The sequence below is a fragment of the Acinonyx jubatus genome, chromosome A3, assembly GCF_027475565.1.
Source record: "Acinonyx jubatus isolate Ajub_Pintada_27869175 chromosome A3, VMU_Ajub_asm_v1.0, whole genome shotgun sequence".
Taxonomy (NCBI): domain Eukaryota; kingdom Metazoa; phylum Chordata; class Mammalia; order Carnivora; family Felidae; genus Acinonyx; species Acinonyx jubatus.
In genome coordinates this window covers 126,529,794-126,552,009 of record NC_069388.1, presented here as the reverse complement: position 1 = coordinate 126,552,009, position 22,216 = coordinate 126,529,794, and the positions used below count along the sequence as shown (strand labels likewise).

General features: G+C 43.4%; 1 protein-coding gene and 1 long non-coding RNA gene across 4 annotated transcripts in view; both read right to left on the bottom strand.

The window, feature by feature from the left end:
• The window catches only part of NBAS (NBAS subunit of NRZ tethering complex), a 331,328-nt gene that overhangs the window by 103,879 nt on the left and 205,233 nt on the right, over window positions 1-22,216 (bottom strand). For all 3 annotated transcript variants that reach the window (XM_053201218.1, XM_027077936.2, XM_027077937.2), the window contains exons 39-40: window positions 11,354-11,430; window positions 10,833-10,970 (exon numbers count right to left, since the gene is read on the bottom strand). In XM_053201218.1, coding sequence (XP_053057193.1) covers window positions 10,833-10,970; window positions 11,354-11,430 — 215 coding nt within the window. The remainder of the gene's footprint in view (window positions 1-10,832; window positions 10,971-11,353; window positions 11,431-22,216) is intronic.
• Window positions 15,859-22,208, bottom strand: LOC128311311 (uncharacterized). The gene is made up of 2 exons (XR_008289675.1): window positions 17,226-22,208; window positions 15,859-17,003 (listed from the first exon to the last, which is right to left on the bottom strand). It is a non-coding gene; the product is annotated as an uncharacterized LOC128311311 (long non-coding RNA).

Sequence of the window (22,216 nt, the reverse complement as noted above, 5' to 3'; positions counted from 1 at the left end):
TTTTCCCTACCTCTATGCACACACTCGGTCCCATTGCATAAACCACAGATTAAGTCTCAAGTCAAAAGTCCTGGGTTTGAAAACTCACACTTCAAAGTAAGCTATGAGACCATCTTTCATTCATTCAACAAATATTTCTTGTGCACCTATTATGTGCCAGTGAGAAGATATGACCCTCTCCTCTAGGGATGCAGTCTCTGGAGAGAGACAATCAAGCAAATAATTGTAAAATGGTACAATACAGGTAAGCACAGGGTTCTGTGGGAATTCAGAGGAAGTCTTCTTGGAAGATTTAATGCCTAGACTAACCACTCCGGTATCAGCAGTGAAAACGCCAGGAAAATCTAGGGAGACAAAGTGCAGTGAGGGTTCAATATGCGCTAAGGCCTGGGGAGCTAAGACCTGACGGAAAGATGGCACGAATAAAGCAAATCTAACTGCAATTAGAAGAGATTTGGGAATCGGCTGCATATGGATGGTGTTTCTGGCCGTGGATTTAGACAAAGGGGATCCCACGCCTCAGCACTTAGTGCCGCCTCCACAGCTGCCATTGAGCCCCACCCCCTTTCCGCTCAAGGGCTGAAGCCTCGGGGCAGCACCCTGAATCATGCAGCAAGGGCTCAGCCGGCCCTGAAGTCACGCGGTACAGGGCCACTGCTCCAGGGCCAGCAAGCCCATCCACACCTGCTCTGTCCCCGCCCCCAGGTGGGCACCGTCCTTGCCTGCTTTCCCAGCCTCACCCTGTCAGCACTTTCTGGCCTCGCAGCAGAAGAGAGCAAGAGCGCATCTCCAATGATCGGGTTTCAGGGCGGCACAACCCTCCTGTCGTGGCCTGTCACCTTGTGCCCCGATTCCACACCCTGCCAGCAAACCCATGCTCACCACCAAAGGACAGCTTTTCCCCCACAGACGCTCTCACCCGGCGGTTTCGGACCAAAGCCCTGGGTCTGCACTTGCCCGCTGCATTTGGAGGAGAGGCTACGAGCATCCCGCCATCGGGCTCTCCGAGCCCCTCTCTACCAGGCTGTGGCTCCCACGCCTGCTCGTGGAGTCAACCGGTTCCATTCTCTCAAGGCTTCTCCCACAGGTCTTGTCTCCACATTCATTTTTCACTTTGTTTCCTGGCATCTCAAGGATTTGGCACCTGTATGGGGGGTGCGGCCTGCATACTTTTCACTTGACCTCAATATCGTAACGCCTCCTCCTTTCTATTCTCTTACACTTTAACGCTAATTCAAATTTACAATTTACACTGCTTTTTCTTATAAATATTACATTATAGCTTATTAAATTATGGCAGAGACCACGAGTATTTCGTGAATTTGTCTTCTCCAGAGCGCAGTAGCCTCTCTTGCACAAATCAGGTACGGGGTAAAAGGGAAAGACGATGAACAGCAGTAGTGGCTTTTGTTTATTTATTTATTTTGAGAGAGGGAAACGGAGATTGTGGGCATGTGCAAGAGAGGGAGTGGCAGGGAGGGAGGGAGGGAGGGAGGGAGGGAGGGAGGGAGAGAGAGAGAGAGAGAGAGAGAGGATCCCAAACAGGCTCCTCGCAGGCTCCTCGCTGTCAGCATGGAGCCCGACGTGGGGCTCGAACCCACAAACCACGAGATCGTGACCTGAACTGAAATCAGGAGTTGGATGATTAACCGACTGAGCCACCCGGGTGCCCAGGTAGCAGTGGTTTTAAAGTCAATAGTCCTTCTATTCCAGGTCCCTCAGTCAGTAGGGATGCAATTTGGGGCAAGTTATTTCAGATCCCCACTTCCTCACCATAGGACTCGATGCGCACACCGTCCTGATGGTTTGCTAAGAGGCACAGATAAATAAGGTATGTTAAAGTGCTCTTTCTCTATCATTATAAGAAAGCAAACTGGGCCCAGGGCTTACTCTCAAGCAATTAAGAAGCAGTGGCTGGCAAAGATGGGCACATAAGCAATTCACAGAAGGCATCTGCATATACCCACCATTGCCGAGTCACAAACCCAGAGTGCCAGGAACTGCGGGCGGGGAGCAATTACTCCTCTCTGGACTCTTCTGAGGCTCAGCTTCTTCAGATGTAAAACAAAGGAACATCACCAGAGGATCGCCTTTCTCACGCTAAAATCCCATGAATGTAGAGGAATTCAACCATAAAAATAAAATCCTTGTACATCCCTCCAGGTGTGGAATTAGGGAAGTTCCACACCTTTCCTCATGTATGCCTCCACTAAATATTCAGAGCAGATTTCTTGGTTAAAAGTACAATTTTAGACCAATGAATTGCAGTCAGTACATTCCTTCACAGTTTAAACAACTGTAATCTCTTTTCTTTTACTAAGTAGAAATTATCTAGCCACTCTGGAGTTTTTATTTCATGCTCTTTATACATCAAATGTGTTCGCTGTTCTAAGAAATATTTAAGAACAAACACCTAATATTTTTCGGTATTGGAGACCTAAAAGTCTTCGGTATGGAGACAGGCATAGAGCTAAACATACGTGAAGTGAATCTCACTTAAAACTAACCATTCGGTGGGACCAGTCTGCTAGTACCATCTGTTTTTACAGAGGCATTGGGAGGTGAGAAACTTGACCAAGGCTGCTGGGTTAAGTGGTGGTGTGGCATGTGACTCCCGAGCATAATGCCTCCCCAAAACCATCCTTGTACATTTGGCATGCAGGGGAGGGGATCTCTTGAAATTGTAAGGATCCTGACGAGACCAGTGTATACACAGCTCCCCCCGAATGTAACAAAGTCATGGCACCGGAGTCCTTTTACAAACGATCAACTGTCACTGATGGACTTAATGCTGTCATTTGTTATTACATCCAGATTGGCTTTTTTTTTTTTTTTTTTACACATAGGTACATCCTCCCGCACAACCCTTTTATACATGTATACACATATGTAAATACAAGAGACCATAGAGGACACACAATGGTAGGTGTTCAACTAAATACCTGATTCGAGCTGTATCTTCAAGTCTTTTGGTTTTGAATTCTCTAATGACAACAGAGAGAGTTTAGAATACCATTTTCTGTTCAACCCCTTGACATAAATATACCTTGTTTAAAATTCTGTCTTAATAAGGTGGTGAGACTAGGGGCATGCTATTAACCCTCTGATGATGACTTCCAAGTGTCTTCAAGCTTATGGATCATCAAATCTCTGCTAAATGTACAGAAAGGTTTTCAGTACTTCAACTGATTGTGTAAAACGTAATACTAATGAGAAGGGACAACTCACAAAGGCTTCTAAGAAAAAGGAAATCAGATATGGGTAAAAAACCACAGGAATAGGCATCAAATAACCTGGGTTACTGGTTCTTCTCCCCTGAGCCTCGGCTTTTCCATTATTAAAATGGAAGCAATTTCTTCTTTATGGAACCCCCAAAAAGATTAAATGAGGCTAGATGGATTAGCATGTTGTAAATTCTAGCCCTCTATGTAAATTATCTTCTTACCATTAGCATTACTACCTCTCTCTCTTCCTCAAGGAACTTCACTGGTCATGATTACTTCCAAAATTTGATTTAAATTTTAATCACCATTCTTCCCCTGAGCTTACCACAATTTCTCTCAAAATACTCCAAAGCATCCCCCACTCACCCCTACACGTTATTTCACACATTCAAGCGTCTAAGCACTCTGGCACGAATGTCATTTGACCCTCACACCGGCCCAGCAATGTGCACAGGAGACCATGGTTCCCATCGCAGATATGCCAATCTGCACCGCAGACATCCTCGGCTGGGGGCTGACAGCAAGGAAGTGAGTCAAGCCTCTTGATTCTCACCTACCGCGCTCCTTATGCTGCTAACAGGTCCCCACAAATGTTCTACACCCGAACTCACATCGCAAATCGCTGTTTGTGTGTGTGTAGACAGAGCCCTCCCTCTTCTCCCAACTAAGTCCAATAATGTGACCCAAGCATATGAAAGCTTTTAGCTTCTAAGAAGCTTTTGAAGGACTTTACAGGTAGCCTCAGAATCTCTCATATTTGGCATTCAATGTGATATTGCAAAACATCACAGGCTGCAAAAATAACCACATAAAAAGGCATCAAAAATTTTAAATGGAAAAGTGTGGAGAATTAAATTATTCTAAATTTTTCCCCGAATTTGGCAACACAGTTCTTCAGGGGGTGAATAAAATATGATTTCTTTAAAGAATATGGTCAAATCCCTGTAAAAACAAAATATGCATAAATATTCATGGCTACAGAATGCTCGATGACTTAATCTACTGCTTACTAGTAGAGGTAATAAATCCATTCCAGTTTAATAGTCTCCATTTCTTGGTAATATTGGTTGGAAAGTTTTAAACAGGTGGTGCGTTTCCCCTCTAGGGTTGTTATTTGCTTGAGATAATTTTCTACTTAGTATTTTCAATTAGTAGCTTAAAAAAACCACATTTAGAAATGGTCTACCATAAAGTTTTGAATTTCATCCCCTGCTGGGTTTGCTTCTCTAGCATATAAAACTGAAGGGCATGTTTCCATTTTTAACTGATTTTATCTTCTGAAACTTTAAAAAAAATGCTAGCAAGATCACACTTACACAGATGCATTTACAATAATTATAAAGGTAAGGTATAAATGCAAACAAAATCAAGGTACCTAACAGTGGGTATATTCACATTTGTATAAAAAACGTTTCCATAAATACGTATATCCATACACCATGTCTGGAAGGAAACAAAAGGGAACCACTGACTTTCTGCTGTATACCATTTTCATCGTTTGAGTTTTGTGGCCACATATGTATTATTTCTTAAACATAAAAACAAGTCTATCAGGACAAACACAAGGAGAGAAAACTCTCTCCAGCTGACCATTTGTCAATTGTTACTATAGGTCCCTAAAAAGAAGAGTTGAGGTAAGGTGGGCTGCTCCAAAAACGATCTAGAAAAGCCCCAGGAGCCTGTGCTGGCAGGCTTAGGATAGTGCTTCCATTAGGGTGCACAGGCCTTTTGTCAGAAATAACCCCACAAATTCTCTCAGTACCTGTATTCAAACCTAGTAATCATCCCGCAGCTCAGAACTCGGGTTGGGCGGGGGGGGGGGGGGGGGGGTAGAAGGAGAATTCCTGAGGACTGAAAATTGAAACGAGCTGAAGTGGCAAGTGAGGGAAAGCTAGCTTCACTGAGTGCTGTTATGTGTAGGCAACAAATCGAAACCACTTTGATTCCAATTTCTACGATGACTCATTGGGAGTTTGTTATATTTAATTCCAAACTTAGCAGTGTTGTTTTATGCAAAGGAAGATGCTGAAAAGACTCCAACAATGAGCCGCCCGGTTGCCAGTGGAAAACTCTATGTACTTAAAACACACAGCTACTGTTTCCATCCGCAATTCCTTCAAACCAAAGAGAGCGGGAACTTCAAGCTGCAGAACTCGGGCCTGAAGGCCGCCCTGACCCACGGCAGCTGAAATGCCTCCTGAAGCTATTCCTGTGCCGATAAACACCCACTGAGCCACTACGATGGGTGAGGTCCCGGGGACTCGGAGAGAGATGGGGTCCCTGCCCTACCACAAGGAGAGGGGGCAGCTGTGTGTCACCTACAGTACCACGGAAGAACTGCTCGCGGGGCGTCCACGCTAGAGCAGTGAGACATGGAAGGGACCCGTGTGTGCTCAGAGGCAGAGAAGGCTCCACACAGGAGGCTCTTTTGAGTCAGACTTATCTGCTGAGAGTGGGAAGAAGGAGGCACTTCAAGCGGGGAAATTACATCTGCACAGGCACAGAGGTATGAAAAAGGATGTTAAATGCAGAGAAATATAAATTCTGAACAGCTAAAACATAAACTTCAAAAGAGCTAGCATCAGGATCGTGCTGGCGGGGTAACGAAGAGCCAGTCAGCTCAGGGAGGGTCGTCTCTGTCACACAAAGGAGTTTAGATTTCACCTGTAGCCAAAGCGGAGCTTCCCGCAGCGACCGACTCATTAGACTGCACGCCAGAAACCGCTCTGGTGCAAGCAAAAAGCAGGTAAAGCCTAGAATCAGGAGCTTTAAGTGACAGGATGTCACTTTCCACCAGGGCAACCTGGAGCGAGTAACTGGATTTCTCCGAGTCTTATCTTCTGCAAAATGGGCTTGCTCAAAGGATCAAGTGGCAGAATAAATGGGAGAGGTACTTTAAGACAGCCAGTGCCTTCTCAGGGTTAGTCTGATCTTTCTAGCGTCCACTGAAAATTCCCATAGGCCAGACCCTTGCTGCTACTGCCCACCCCCCCCCCCCACACACACACGCCTTTTGACACTTTTAGCTGGACAGGGGAGACCCTGCTGGTCACAATGAGGTCTGGTCACAGACTGAATTTCTATCCTTTCCATCTGGGGTCAGGCAACTCTTCAAAGCTTTGAGTTTTATGGAGTAAAATTTCAATACTCTCTCAAACACTTTCTGAAAAACTGCCACAGTATGGAGGATGGGCGCAGGGATGCTTCAGTACCTTCGTCATGCTATTCCCTTTGTTTGGAAGGCTCTTCCCCTCCCATCTTCCTGGCTCTGCCCTCGTCTTTTTGTCCTGTCAAAAGTCACTTTCTGAATTGAGGCCTCTCCTGAGCCTGTTTAAATTGTGCTCTCCACACACAGGCGCACGCGCGTGTTGCTTACTCTTCTTTGCTTTTTGTTTTCATAGCTCTTGCCCCCATTTCACAGAGTATATATTGTATTTACTTATTTTGTTGATGGTGTCCTTTCCTCAATGGAATGTAAGTCCCAAAAGGGCAAGGGTTCTTATGTGTCTTGTGCGCTTGTGTTTCCCCAGGATCTAGAACATGGCCTGGCATAATCACCTGATAAATCCCTGAGCGCATGCGCACGCACACTCACACACACACACACACACACACACACACACACACACTTCAATCATTTCACATGTGCCGAAGAATTATTCATTAATTTTCAATAATCTACCCAGTGAAGATTTATTTACTCCTTTTTATTATCCAGGTCCTGCTCTAAGCATTGGGAAAAACAAATACCACTCAGACACTGGCCTCAAACAGCTCATTATCTAGTGAGATGAAAGATACATAAATGCAAAACGAGAGTGTAAGCACAATGACTGGAGTAAGTACAGGGCACTACAGATGTCCACAGAAGAGCACCAAACACAGCCTGGGGGCACTGCCGAGTGACGGCAGGGGACAGGAACCCAGCCTGGGCGAGGTAACACCTGAAGCAAGTAGCTAAGCAAAGAAATGCTGGGGGAAAACATCATAGCAAAGAACACAGGTTTGAAGACAAGGAAAGAGAACGCACAGGGCATCTGAGAAATTTAAGTGGCTTGGTATGGCTGGGCAAAGGAAGATGGAGTTGGAGAAAGAGGCAGAGGCCAGACCGTGGGGGACATGCAGACCTTGCCCGGACAACAGGAAATCACTGAGGGATTTTAGGCACAAGGCAGGGTGACCAGATCTCCATTTTAGAAACACCACTCTGGCAGATGTTTGGGAAAGGATACAAAAGTAACAAAAGCAAAGACAGGGTGGTGTTTATGAGACGGTTACAGTGCTCCAGGTGAAGAACCATGGATCCCGGAGACTGAATTAATTTGAGGACCTGGGGCAGAGAGAAGAAAAACAACTGGAGAGGTGGTCGACCTCTCCCACGCCCTTTTAACACATCTATCTGGAAGAATTTCAGAACATCTTTGCATCTTGATGTTAAAAAAAATCATGGGTACTTTCTACCTCTTCAGCTCACCTTTCAGACTACCAACCAACCAAATGCTTTCCACAGAACTGCCACGAAGTCCCTGGAGAATGGGCTGGCCCCTGAGCCGGCCATGTGCTGTCTTAACGCTACCGGAAGAGACACCTGTTTCTGCCTGCAGCAGCCGAGAAGTTAGAAATCATGTGTTGAAGCAAACACGCGGGGCTACGTGGACTTTACTGTTTCTGTTCCCACGCGGCTCTACTGCAGTTTCCTGAAGAGAGGACCCTGAACAGCAGCTGCCTTTTGCTACCGGGCCCAGAGACAGAGGAGGAGCAGGTGTCCCGAGCCATGCCACAGGGTAGGTGAAGAGTCTAACAACCAAGAGTCAGAGGCCCAGGGCTAGGGCAAGACAAGACAGCTCTGACGGACATCTTCAAAGGAAGGATAGTTTGATAGGAGGACGGTGACGGGAACAAGGCCCAGAGTGGACAGGTGGCGGGGTGACATGAGATGGAAGGAAGAAACAGAAATTGTGGTTAAGGGTCAGAAAAGGGCAAGAATCAAGTCTCACTGTTCTTCTCACTGTGATGCCAGGCTCCAGGTCGTTCACACTGGGCACTTGATAAACACTGGATCTATGGCAGGATATACAAAACACAAGATCTGGAAATAAAATGTTCACACTTCTACTCAGTGAAAAGAACTGCTGGGAACACGGAGGAAACCAAGATGGAAGCACCTTTACTTCTAACCCTGAGCTTTCCATGTTCTTTGTCTCTTCCCATGGTTGAGTTGGGGAGATGTTCAATGGGGCTCCTTATGGGGTGACTGCAGGATCTGAAGAAGGAAACAGTGACTGCCAGACATAAAAGTCGGGGTGGACTTGAATGGTTTTCTCCCAACTCACCTCTCTCACAAACAGTACATGATTTAAGGACTTTCAACTTTTGGCACAAATAATTTTTTATAAAAATAATTTATTACCAGGGAAAAGAGGAACATATGTTGTACTAGAATTCTCCTCCAAGAGGACTACTTTTTGAGGAGGACTACTTCAATTAAGATTTTTTAAGAAACGACACTGAAGACTGGGCCAAAATGTAGCTCTACAGCAAGCTCTTCGGCCCTTACGGGCCCAGTGAGTCTGTGGTGCATCGGTCTGCAGCGCTCTCCTGCAAAGCCCGTCCAGTCCCCTGCATGTAACTGTCTTCTCTGCATTTACAGTAAGCGGCCGGTTCATGGCGCTCAGGCAGCCATATTCGTCTTTTCGTCTTAATGCTCAGAGCCCACGGCACGCACCCAGATGACTGACCTTTCAGTGCTCTGTATTCATGGAAAGTGCAGCACAGTGCTAGGCACACAGTGTGATCTTGATACAGAGTACGTACATGGGAACAAGAGAGGGCGATCCCACTCCAGCACTTGGATCCCATGCCAACGGTACCCACTTAGAAATCGCGGTCAAGGAAGTCCTGAGGACACAACTGACTTGTGTTTGTAACAAGGCACAATGCTTTGGGTCAAAGTAAAGCTTCACTGCGTTTCAACACGCTTGGTGTTTTGGAGTAAATTACTTGTTGCTTATGTATGTGCCCAGCACTAACGAAAGACAGACACCGGCAAATCTGCCGCGCACCATCTCTGACGGCCACCTAACATAACAAAGACAGTGAGTACGCTGTTCCGGAAGGACATTCGCCACGCTTCCACCTATGTGATCACTTCTGTCCCTCAATTTACAGCGCAGTGGTTCAATTTGTTATTTCACACAGAAACATACCTGAGACATAAAAATAAAGCAAAGGAAAATTACTAGAGTATGGAATCAAATCACTGCACAAAGCAATAGCTATAAAAGACAAAACAAAAAAATTGTATGTATGTACACACACACACACACACACACACAATCCCCAAAATAAAGTAATATATTAAGTAGCTAAAAAGAAGAAAACGTTCCTTACCTGGCCAACTGTCATCATGATAAAACTATGCCTGAGGACAATACAGGTCTAATAACAGTATGCCCTTGCAAGATTAACGTGTGTTCTAGATGATCCCCCCTCTTTCTCTTTTTAAAGAAAAATGGATGAATGAGAGCCATGAATTTTTGCCACAAAGGGAATGTTTTCATGTCCTTGTAGATTCCTAGAGATGTTTGGGAAGGCTGAGGCAGCTAGAACTTTGATACACACTTGGATTGTAAAAGTACTTCTTTAAAGTGTGCTCTGAGGTCAGGACAGAAAGAATCCTGCCACGAAATTTGACCTTTTTTCTGTACACATAGTGGATTTCCAAGTCCGATTTGCTTATCTACTCTTAAAGTAGTAATTCTCTTAAAAATAGCTCCGTACAAGGGCACCTGGGTGTCTCAGTGGGCTGGGCGTCCCACTTTGGCTCAGGTCATGATCTCACCACTCATGAGTTCGAGCCCAGCATCGGGCTCTGTGCTGACAGCTCAGAGCTGGAGCCTGCTTCTGATTCTGTGTCTCCCTCTCTCTCTGCCCCTCCCCCACTCATTCTCACTGTTTCTCTAAGTATAAATAAACATTAAAAAAATACACCAGTACAAAAAAAAAAAAAAGTAGATAATTTCCCAAGGCTGATAATTAAAACTGGTATATATACAAGTAAACCTAGAGGGCTTTGATTTTCCAGTGGCATCCGTAGTAAGTCTGTGTCCACAAAAGAATGCACACATAACTTGAGGCCACACTTTATAAGTTATGTAAAAGTTGTCTGGAGCTTGGTGGCAAGTAGACATAACATGTTTCAACATTTCTCGGCACAGTAACTACCCTCGTATTTCTGGCTTAAAAATAAATAAAAGTACAGCACTGCTCAAAGAACTGCATTGCCTACTGTCCTAAATTAGAGCCATCTTCCTTCCGGGAGGTGAATTAAACACTCAATTCTCCATTTCTCCTCTCCTACTACTTTAACCTTTCCTAAGAAGTTGTAAAATAAAATAAATGACAGCAAAGTTGTGGGAAGAATCAGCATTCACAATAACATGAGGAACTACCTCTTCCAGTGCCTGGAAAAGTTATTACATCCAATGCTGGGAATGCATTCTGGATATAAAGCACATCAGTCCCTCCAAAGATAAACACGTGTTTTAACTATTTTAGACAAGTAACTCAGCTCTGCCTGTTAATAAAGTGGAAACGAGGAGGACTCACCCTGTAAAGAGGATGGCACTTGTCCCTGAAACATGGAGCCAGTCGGGCATAGATCTGGAGGCTATAGTAATATGCTGCCAGCTGGAGAGATAAAGCAGAGTGGGCCTGCTTTTCAAAGCACTTGTTAGCATCTAACACCTAGAAAGGAACATGACAGAATGAACTCAGCTGAAAGGAAATTAAGAAAAGCATCATAAGCCATTACATTTCTAGCCATCACTACAGAATTTATGTTCAAAGTCTCCATCACATCAACGCAAGCTCACGCTCAACTGAACGGGACGACGTTAAAATTCAGAAGACACTGTAAAGGCAGATCCTGTGATGGAGAGGCAGATTTTGAAATGAACACTTCAGCTAAAATGGTAGAATTTGCTCTCTGAATACTGACACCACAGTCCTTCCAGCACATAAGAACAATCAGAAGGAAGTGAGACATATAACAATTTATTGGTGAAAAATCCCCAGCACAGATTTTTTTGTTTGCTCATGAAGTCCCTTCTTGGTAACGGCAAACTCACCTGTGGTAAGGCCAGGAGGTACGCCAGAGCCAAGGTCATGTCACTTGGTAAAGCATCACTTGCCAGCTGCAGCAGAACTGAAGGCAGGGGGAAAAAATGCATGATTTTACTTGAAGATCTATACGACATTCATGGTTACTACGTGCCATGTTTTCAGTCGTACATGATTTCAACAGATACCTAGCTCGAGAGGACTCTCTGAGACCTTTTACAAAGGTCTATGCATACCATCTAATACAGATCACATGAAGCCATGCTATTAAATAGTAACCTTGCCTTAACTCAGACAAACTGTGCTATTCATGACACTTTTAAATAGGAGAAAATTCTGTTAGTGCAGGTACAAAGTCTAAGTGCAAAGAGATCAGTGAGGATGGTTTCTTACAGCTAATCTTTTGGTTATAAAGGCCCAAGCCATGCTATAAAATTATATGTATCAATGACAGCTGACATGGTAAACGAGCATATGAGCAACACAAAGCAAAGCAACAAGAAAGCTATGTGAGTGCAAATTTAGGATAAATCTTTTGAATACTACAATGGATAGGTTTTGTTCCTTCCAAGAACATCCCTCTTCATCACACTCCACAAAAAGCCCTTGCTTTGATTGTATAAGATCTTAAGATTCCCAACTATTAACAACTTTTCCACACATTTTTTTTTATATAAGCAACGACTTATCAGTCTCATGGCTTTAATAAAAGAGAGCACACTGCCAACAAAGCCTGTGTTTATGCGTGGTTTGTATTAACACGGGATTCATTTAGGGTTTTAGCGACAAATACCAGGTAGTCGTATGTAATCACAACGTAATCCTTTATTTTTAAAGGACACAGAATCTCATGATCTGCACTAATGAAGGAGAACTGTTATGTGGATAATCCAAAGTAAATGATATTTGACTTCAGAAATACACCACATAATATTTTTCCAGAAGATTTACCTTCCTAATTGTGTCTCACTTGAACTAAAATTTAAGTCATTTATATAATCTGAGTTTAGCTAACAGTCTGGACAATGAGACACTGGTGGGGCGAGGAACCACCTACAAGTGGATGAAGTGTCAAAAGCTGACTTAGAATTCAGAATCTCCTCTGGATGACTCACGGGAGGGATCTGAGCTTTCCCTGCTGCACCTTACAGAGGCAATATTGGTTCTCTAAATACTCATTTCCTCTGTATTCCCCAAACCTTATGGACCAAATTGGACCACCAGTCAGCCTCAGGACTTCCGAGGAATCGCACTATTTTAGAGAGGTTTTCTACTCAAAAGCTGCTCATTTCAAGGCCCATCTGCAAATTCATTCCTTCATTCCGTGGCAATGAGAATCTTCTCTGAACCAGACATTGCCCTAACAATCAGTCTCTGCCCTTGGGGATAAACACACTAGGACAAGAGAAAGTCTCCAAATAAATAATAAAAAATACAATCCAAAGAGCCCAAATCAAATTTTCTACAAATAACTGAGAGCGAAGAAGAAACAGTACTGGTGAGTGTGTTGTGGAACACTATTAAAACTGAAGGATGAAGGCTTAGCTCTATCTTTGGGACGCCAGAAGATAAAGCAAGAAAAACATGGAAGTTTAATCTGCGAACATTCTGGACAATATGCGGCAAATTTACTTCGCGTCTAGAAATTGCATACTGTACGTACACACACACACACACACACACACACACACACACACACACACACGCATAAAACCCCTGGGCTACCATTTTGACTTCTACCTGCCTTATATCTTCTACCATTTGATGCCTGCCTAATAGTCCTTCAGGATCCGTATTTTGGAGGGAAAAAAAGTCCGATAGTTTCACATACTAGTGATTTTTCCCTTTTAATTTTCTTTCTTACATTATTTCTTATAAAGTGACCTACAATCTCACCCAGTTTTTTCCTCCTCCCATTCTGTTTTCAGATACTTCCTTTCTTTGTGCACAAGGGAAACCAATTTCCAAATAAGCATATCTGAACCCACTCATCAAAAGAGCCCAGTCCCGGGGCGCCTGGGTGGCGCAGTCGGTTAAGCGTCCGACTTCAGCCAGGTCACGATCTCGCGGTCCGTGAGTTCGAGCCCCGCGTCAGGCTCTGGGCTGATGGCTCGGAGCCTGGAGCCTGTTTCCGATTCTGTGTCTCCCTCTCTCTCTGCCCCTCCCCCGTTCATGCTCTGTCTCTCTCTGTCCCAAAAATAAATGAAAAACGTTGAAAAAAAATTAAAAAAAAAAAAAAAAGAGCCCAGTCCCCTCAAAGTTCAGGAGCTTTTATTCAGGTGTATGGCTGTTTCTCCGGCTATTGAAGGACCATCCCTCCTAAGAGTTGTGACAGGGGCCAATCTGACGCCTATCTGTCATTAATACCAGTTCCATTACTATCTTCCAGTCAGATCTATTTTTTTTAAATCCTATCACTGACTTCATCTTTCACTCCATTTAATGTGCATTTATCTGTATCCCCAAACCAAAGCACCCTCAAGTGAGGAAAATACTCCAGGAGATATTCCAATGAATATGCTACAGACTCTGAAGGAAATTCCAAAACAAAAACAACCCAACAACAAACTAAAACGACAGAAAGGAACAACTGACAACATAATTGAAATAGATGCAGAGTCCTCAGGAAAGATCATTCAAGGGGAAGATCTTCATCTGAACACCTAAATTCCAGTAGGTTTATTTTAAAAAGTTATATTATTACAAAGATACAACTGACAAGATGATCTCTAGCATTTCTTGAACATATAATAACTGAATACAAAGCTTATTACAGCAGGAAAGATAAAAGAAATACTTCATTTCCATTAGCTCGGACTATGACAAAAATCACCCTCAGAAAAAAGTCTAAAGAATCATCACTGTTACTTTTACCAGTAACAATAATCACCCTAAAATATAAATGTTTGCTTCAAGTGAATAATATCCACACAGATTTTATTTCATACGCACAAATGTGTTAATCTTTTTTTTTTTTTTTTCTATTTTACGATGTTTTGACATTCTGGGTGTTTGATAATCCTGGAAAGACTGCCCTTCTCAGAGCTAGAAATTCCTAAAGATAGCAAACAAATTACTCTGAGCACATCTCTGATATGCAAACCAACCAATTTAGAGCCAATACTCTGAACCACCTTGTCTCCAGTGGCTTTTATATTCCTCCATTCTAACCACCCCAGGGCCAGCCACTGGACAACCAGAGAAAACTACAGCCTGGAGTCTTACAAAATTATTCAAACAATCTATTTTAGGCTCGCTCAAATTTGCCTACAATCCCTCCCCTACTGTTCCCATGGAAAGTACAATAAAGACTTTTGCCCAGGCTTTCCCCTCACACCTCCGCCTCCTCTGCCTCCGACCCCAGGCTGACCCAAGTGTTCCCCCCTGTGCTGAGAAGGAAAGCGGGCAAGAAGTGATTTTAAAAAGGCCAGCCAGGTGTCCGAGGCCGGATACTCTCCTTGCATGCTTTTGGCTTCTGTAATCCTGCTTGCCTCTTGCATCAGCCAACTGCCCACGTAGCACAACTGATAACGCCTCCCACCCACCCCGTGCAGCCAATAGAAGGTTTCCAATACCCGGAAGCTAGCCAGGCATAAAAGAAGGCCAGCGCCAGGGCTCACGGCTCAGCCTTTGGAGGTGACTCCGCTGGGCCGACCCTGGTGCGAAATAAACAGTCTGTTCTGATTCCCCGAGTACATGTCGCTTGTCTCTTCCTGGGCGTCAAGTATTTGCTGTAACAATGGGGCCCTGGGTGGCCTGTCCTGCCTCCTATGTCTAGGGATCTGCAAGTATAAACTTCCTTCATGACCATCATTTCCACGTCTGGGTGTCTTACCATACCTAACGTAAAACCAAAATCCCAGGTACATTTTGGAACAACTAAAACAGCATCTGTAAACTATAAAAACAGGCAGAATGATACAGTAAGTTGGGAACCACCTTCAGAAAGAGAACCCAGACCCACCATTGATTTATTGCATGGCTCTGTGTCCCAGAATTCAGAACGTTCTGAATTTTCAGGAAGTTATGCTAGAAATGTATCACATATGACATGATACCTTCAGCACGTTCTGAGAGCACCCAGAATCAAAGACATTACATTTGTGCTGTAAAACATTTGAATGCTCACACTAGATGAGATAAAGCAAAGATGAAATAACTTCATGTCAGTTTAATTCAGGTTTTGATGCCAAACAAGTTATATGAAGTCCTTTTGGTTTTCGAAGCATTGTGAATTTTAGATCAGAGCCCTAGTTTTCAACGTGTATCATCCCTTTAGCATATAGAAAGCATCTAGAAGTTCCCTCCCCCCACCCCCACCAAACAGTATAGACTTGAGGGAACAAATGACTTTCTTCAGTTAGGACACTTTTTGATTCCCCCACAAAGATGATGGATAATAGGTTCTTCTGTTAAGAACTGCCAGAGCGGTAACAGAGGCAATTACTTCCATTTCATATAAATCATAATAATTATTATTTTTTTTAATGTTCATTTATTTTTGACAGAGAGAGAGAGAGAGAGAGACAGAGCACGAGCGGGGAAGGGGCAGAGGAAGAGGGAGACACAGAATCTGAAGAGGCTCCAGGCTCCGAGCCATCAGCACAGAGCCCGATGCGGGGCTCGAACCCACGAACTGCAAGATCATGACCTGAGCCGAAGTCAGACACTCAACTGACTGAGCCACCCGGGCGCCCCCAAATCATACTTGTTAATGAATTAGCTGCTGCATTTAGGCGTGGAGATGGACTGCAGCAGGACGACAAGAGCAGACATGCACACACCCGAGTAGCGGGTGCCCTTCTGCCATCCCTGCTGTTACTCAGCCTCTTCTCACTGGGACCCAACCCTCACTTAGCTGCTCCTCCCAACCTGTCTGTGGAAGAAGCTCGCGGTTTTCCTCAGTCAACAAAAAAGAAAGTCCCTTTCTACCGGTCCTGTGCCAACACATAAGTAAATCACACCGGTCTTGGGGAAAAAAGGTTCCTCCCTTGGGAGCTCTCCCTTCTAACCCACTCTGCAGGCCTCGCCATCGTCTCTCAGATCTCGCCGAACCACAAGGCACTGCCACCTGGTCCCTCCTTGGCTTTCAGGGTCACAGGGTTCCCCGCAGCTGTCCTCAAATGACCCTCCTCCGTGTCCACGTCACCAGATCGCCTTCTCCTCGACCGCTGACTGTGGGAATTCAGTTAGACTATTTCATCCCTCCCTGTCAACTCCACTTCACGCTCTCTTCCCAGGAGAACTCAGCCGTGTTCTTCATTTCAGCTCATACCTCAGTACTTTCCTAATCTTTATCTCTAGAGCCCTGATCCGTTTCCTACGACTTATATTACCGACCGGTTATTGTGACACTGCCACTCAAATATCCCCCCACGTTCCTAATTCTCTCCTCGGTATCATTCATATTTCTGAAAAGGGTGCACTATTCTTCCAGTTAGCAAAACACAAAATCCCAGAGTCACCCTGGACTTCACCCTCTCCCCTGCTTCCAACCGTCAGCCACCCAAGCAGGCTGATTCATTTCCCAAGAACTCATTCCCACAGACTTTCTACTTCCACTGCCACACACTCTCCTTTAAAAACTGGAATCTTTCAACCCTACTTGATGCCTTCCAATCCATTCCAATCCATTTTAAAACCATACTTTCATACTAACTTCCTGTTATTTTTTTTTTTAACGTTTATTTATTTTTGAGACAGAGAGAGACAGAGCATGAACAGGGGAGGGGCAGAGAGAGAGGGAGACACAGAATCTGAAAACAGGCTCCAGGCTCTGAGCTGTCAGCACAGAGCCTGACGTGGGGCTCGAAATCACGGAGTGTGAGATCATGACCTGAGCTGAAGTCGGACGCTTAACCGACCAAGCCACCCAGGCACCCCCTTGTTATTTTTCATCAAGCATCAGTGTAATCGTGTCTCAACAGCTTAAAACACACATATACACAAATGCAATGCAGATATGCAGCTCTTCAATGGTTTCCCATTTCCTGAAGAATGAAAATTAAATTTTATTTGATGTTCAAGGTCTCGATAAATATGGGCCAACCTTAATTTACAGTTTTAACTGGTATTATCCCTGTCCTACACACCAGCTAAATTAGTCTGAATCTCTAATGATTTATATGCAAACTCTCTGCCTGCATTCATGCCATTTCTTTACCCAGCAATAATTATTAGTATAAAACAAAAATACCTATAATTTTTAAAATATCTGCTCCAACAAGCCAGATATGAGAAAGACGCTTTGCATGAATTAGCTCTAATTCTTTTTGCATCACAAAAACCCCCCAAAGGAGACAGTGTTATCCTGCTTTCTACACGGGCTTAGAAAGCTAATGTAAATCACCTACACTCAGAGAAGTAGCTAATTTGTAAAGACAGTGTTGTGAACAAACTGTCTGTGCTCCCTTGAAATTTATTTGTTGAAACCGCAATCCCTAGTGTGACGGTATTTGGAGATGGGGCCTCGGGATGGTAATTAGGGTTACATGAAGTCACGCCTCTGGGCATTAAAACCTTCTAGGCGGCATGGAGACTCCAGGACTTCTGCAAAGTGAAAATCAAACCCCACATACAGGAAGCTGCTCAGTCTTTGAATCTGAAGCCACTGAAGAACATTCGACAAAATTATCAGTGAGGATGTGAAGTAGACTGATCCCAAAAGGTCTCACTGGGATTCACCAGGTGTCATGATGACTACAGACTGAGTCGGCGTGATTTTACTGTACCATTAAGGTATATGGGGGGCGGTGGGGGGGGAAGCCTGCCTTACATTTAAAAGTGTATATGAATTTAATTTGCAATGCTGGCTCTAAAATCTTGAATATAATGCATTTTCTAAACAAGTTATACAGTCAAAATCAGATGAAATCTATGCATAAGCCTCCAAGCACTAATTCTGTGCAAACTAAGTGCCTCTGGAAAGCACTCTATGATAAATTTAATTCCAGAACTAAATTCACATAGGAGAGCTGCCCATATTATTGATTTGGAAATCATTAGCCATTAAATCATTCATTTAGCTAAATAAATAATGATCAATTTTCTTCAGCTAGTCTCCATAAAAACCTTTTCATCAACTTTATTAAAAAATTCTGAAAAGCCAGATCATATTGGGAAGTTTAATTTGTATTATGACCTATTTCTGAACCAAAGTTAGAAGTCATATTATCACAATTTCTATTTTGGGTCAGTTAGCCTGTATCACTCTTCAAATCTGCTGAGTTTCTGACAAATATTTGATTTTATAAAGTACCCAAAGACACCTACCTCAGATAAAATAGCATTATCAAGGGATGTCAAGTGTTGACAGTGCTTATGAACATGCATCATAAGTTGCATCCCCAAATGTAAACTAAAGAGATTATTAAAATCACCTCTACATTTAAAAAAAAATTCATTTTTAATATATACAAGCATTCTGAAATCTTTTTCCCACTCAACTGAATAATATTGGGAAAAAATTTTTAATACTTCAACGGACTTGGATTCTTTCCCTTGGTGGAGTAGTAAAATCTGAGCGTCAGAAAAGACAATTTGATGAAACGCCAGGACATGAAAAAAAACCACCTGCAGTCCCACTAAAATCTCACAGACACTACTAAGAACAGCGCACACGCCCCTGGGAAGTTAGAGTCGGATTCACCAAGAGCGTGGCCTCAATTCCTGTCCCAGCAACTGACGCGCACACTGTGCTCACTCTTGTCACCGTGGAGACGCTGATTTCACGTCTGCCATGTGGAAAACCTGAGCAGGCCTGTACACCTTAGAAACAGATAGGACACGCAGGGTTTGACCCCCAATGGGAAGAGAACAGACACAGACATAACAGGTATCGGTGGCATTCTCCGGATTGCCAGGTGAGAGGTTTACAAAGCAAGTGTGTCGGTTTGAAGAACAGACACGTGATGGGTAGGGAGATGCTAGCGTGTTAAGTGAAACTTCCAAAGGGTCTTCACCATGGCTTCCCAAGTGAATTGCCTTAGGAACTCTAAAAATATTTCATGCATGGGCTGCACTTCAGACGTTCTGAAATACAAGGTCTGTAGTGGATCCCAGGCATCAGCACTTCTTAAAAATTTTTCCAAGGGGCTCTAATGCGAAACAACTCCCCCTGCTCTTTTGATCTACGTTGCCTTTCTTCATCCTTCAAATCCCAGGTCAAGTATCACCAGCTTGGAAGCCTCTTCAGGCCACCTTTCCACGTGGCTGTCACACGTCTATAATCCCAACACCTCTTGCGTCTGCTCTCATAGCCCTTATCACACACAAATGTGTCTGTCTTGTCTCCTCACCTGGACAGTAAGCCCTTGGAGGACAAGACCAGGTCTTCTGTGACTTTATATTCCAAGTGTGTGGATAATGTCAAGCACACAGGTAGCTCAAGGACCACTCCTTCAGTGAGTAAAGGACGTACGGTGAGAAAAGGCACTGGAAGGGGTCCCCTGGTCCATCATTAGGCACGTGTCCCCTGCTCCACACAGCGCCTGAAGAAAGTCTCTCTAACCTGCTTCATGTTTCAAGATCACTTGAATGTCCCATCATTTAGTTACCAAGTGCAGCAGAGATGGTCAGGTACTCTCAAGACCCTATGAAAAGGGGAGGCCTACTAACCCAGAAATCTGCACCTCATGAGGGCCTTTCACTTTCTCAAAAAAAAAAAAAAAAGAACACAGCTCTGGAAAATAGCAGAAGCCTTAAATACACTGAGAAATCAGTCTGAGACAGGATGCTTGCTCTAAGAAGGCATCTGCAGGTTGGACAATGTGATGCCACTGTTTTGCCTTTGGGCGAAGCATGCCTTTTGTATGACAGATACCCTCATCAGCACATATATGTATGATGCAAGCTGAGCAAAACACTGTATCAATCCATGTTTCCAAACTTCCCGGTTATGATTTTAGTCCATTATTATGCCAATCAATGGGTGATACACTTCGACATCCAACCCACTATTTTCCTAAGGTCTTAGATTCTATCTGTGCAAAGCAGCTCAATAACCATTCATACTTTGATCCACAAGCAAACAATTACAGAGAATTTATCCAGAAACAGTTCTGAGGAACAAATGGGTGAAACAGAGGACACTTCCTACTCCTCTGGTATCCCTGCAGAACATGAGTATGGACAGGTCACACGTGATAAGATGAAAAAGGAACAAACAGTGATTCCATTTTGAGATGCTTTTACTCTTCAGGACAATTTTTTCTCCTGCAAACTCCACCCTGCAAAAAATGGTATCTTCGACATGTTAACAACTTTTGAATAGAAAATATCAAACTAAGTGACACTGGCATGTTTTTGTTCGTTGCTGTTATTATTTTCGATTCAAGGTCTAATGCAGTCCCCTGCAGAGGCTGGCAAAATGGGGAGAATACTACCCACTGCAATGATCAACGCTGAATCTGGACTCGGTTCAACCAACCCCTGGCTGCGTAACTTAAACAAAACAAAACAAAAATGAAAACAAAACTATTCTTATCTCTGAGACATGCTTCTTTACACTGTAAAATATGACCGATGGTAACTATCAGGTGGTCTGTTATTCAGATTAAATAAAATACTGTACTAATAGCATTTGATACGGGGCTTCTCTTGCAGTAGGCAAAGCAAATGCCGCCTACCAATAAATGTCTATGGAACCGAAAAAAAATACTTAAAAGACAATCAAAAAAAGAAAAGCAAGCAGTAATAAAGAATAGTTAAAAGGGGAAACAGCAATGTAACTACACTCTTCATGTATATTCAGCATTGTTTCTAAGACGTGCCATGAATTTAGTAATAGCTTTTTGGAGAAAAGCAGACAAACAAAAACGTACTCATCGATTGTGAGACACCCTGATTTCAGAAATAAGAGGTAAAAAAAAAAGAAAGCATACATTCAGAACTGAAGGAAAAAGGTATACCTAATGAAAACCTCTAGTATTCAAGAGGCCCACACAGTAGATAGAAAAGTGGTATTTGTTCCCCCTCTTTCCAACTACATATAAATACTGATTGAAAGAAGGATTATCCAAAAATGAGTGACAAGAACAGGATTCTGGGAAAACAGCAGTTCTATCCCACATACACATTTTCCCCAATTTTATCCCATACATCGATGTGCTCAGTTAAGACAGCATCATCCAGATTTACTGGCGGTGAGAGACAGTCAGAAATATGTAAGTGGCAGGTGTGGACAGGTCTGCCAAGGACACAATGTTTTGCCCTCCCTCCTCTTTTCTTCTTACTGATGCCTGGAATATAGACAAGATGGCCGGAACTCCGGCAGCCTTTTAAATCATGAGGTATTCACTGTGGATGACGGAGCAGAGAGAGAGGGAAATGAAAGAAAACAGCTGAGGCAACTACCCTGGAGCCTTAAAAAGAAGTAAGGAGATGAGAGAGAAAAAAAACACACAAATGGTAAGACGCCATTGGTGAACTTGCGTACACTGAATTCTTTTCAAAAAATTCTACATGGAAAGATATGCTGCCACACAGAAAATTCTTAAGTGAAATACACATCTACGTTCTGTGACGCAAATATTTCAGAGTTCTTAATTAACACATAAAATCGGAAAGCATCGAATATTTATTGAGCACTTTATACCATTCACTGTAACAATCACTTCACATAATTAGGAACTTAAATACAGGAATCCTATCATCCTTATCCTTTTAAATCCTCAATATTAGTAAGTATCCAGAAAACGGAAGGTACTCAATAAATGTTTTAAATAAGTGAATGGTGGTGTCAGGTTAAGCTATTCAAAACTACTGAAAACTTATATTCTTGTTTTTCCCAACTTCCATTCACTCATACAGTTTTTCACTTACGGATCTCCTAGTAAGACTTACACACAGTCAAGGAGCTGGAACTTTCTTTC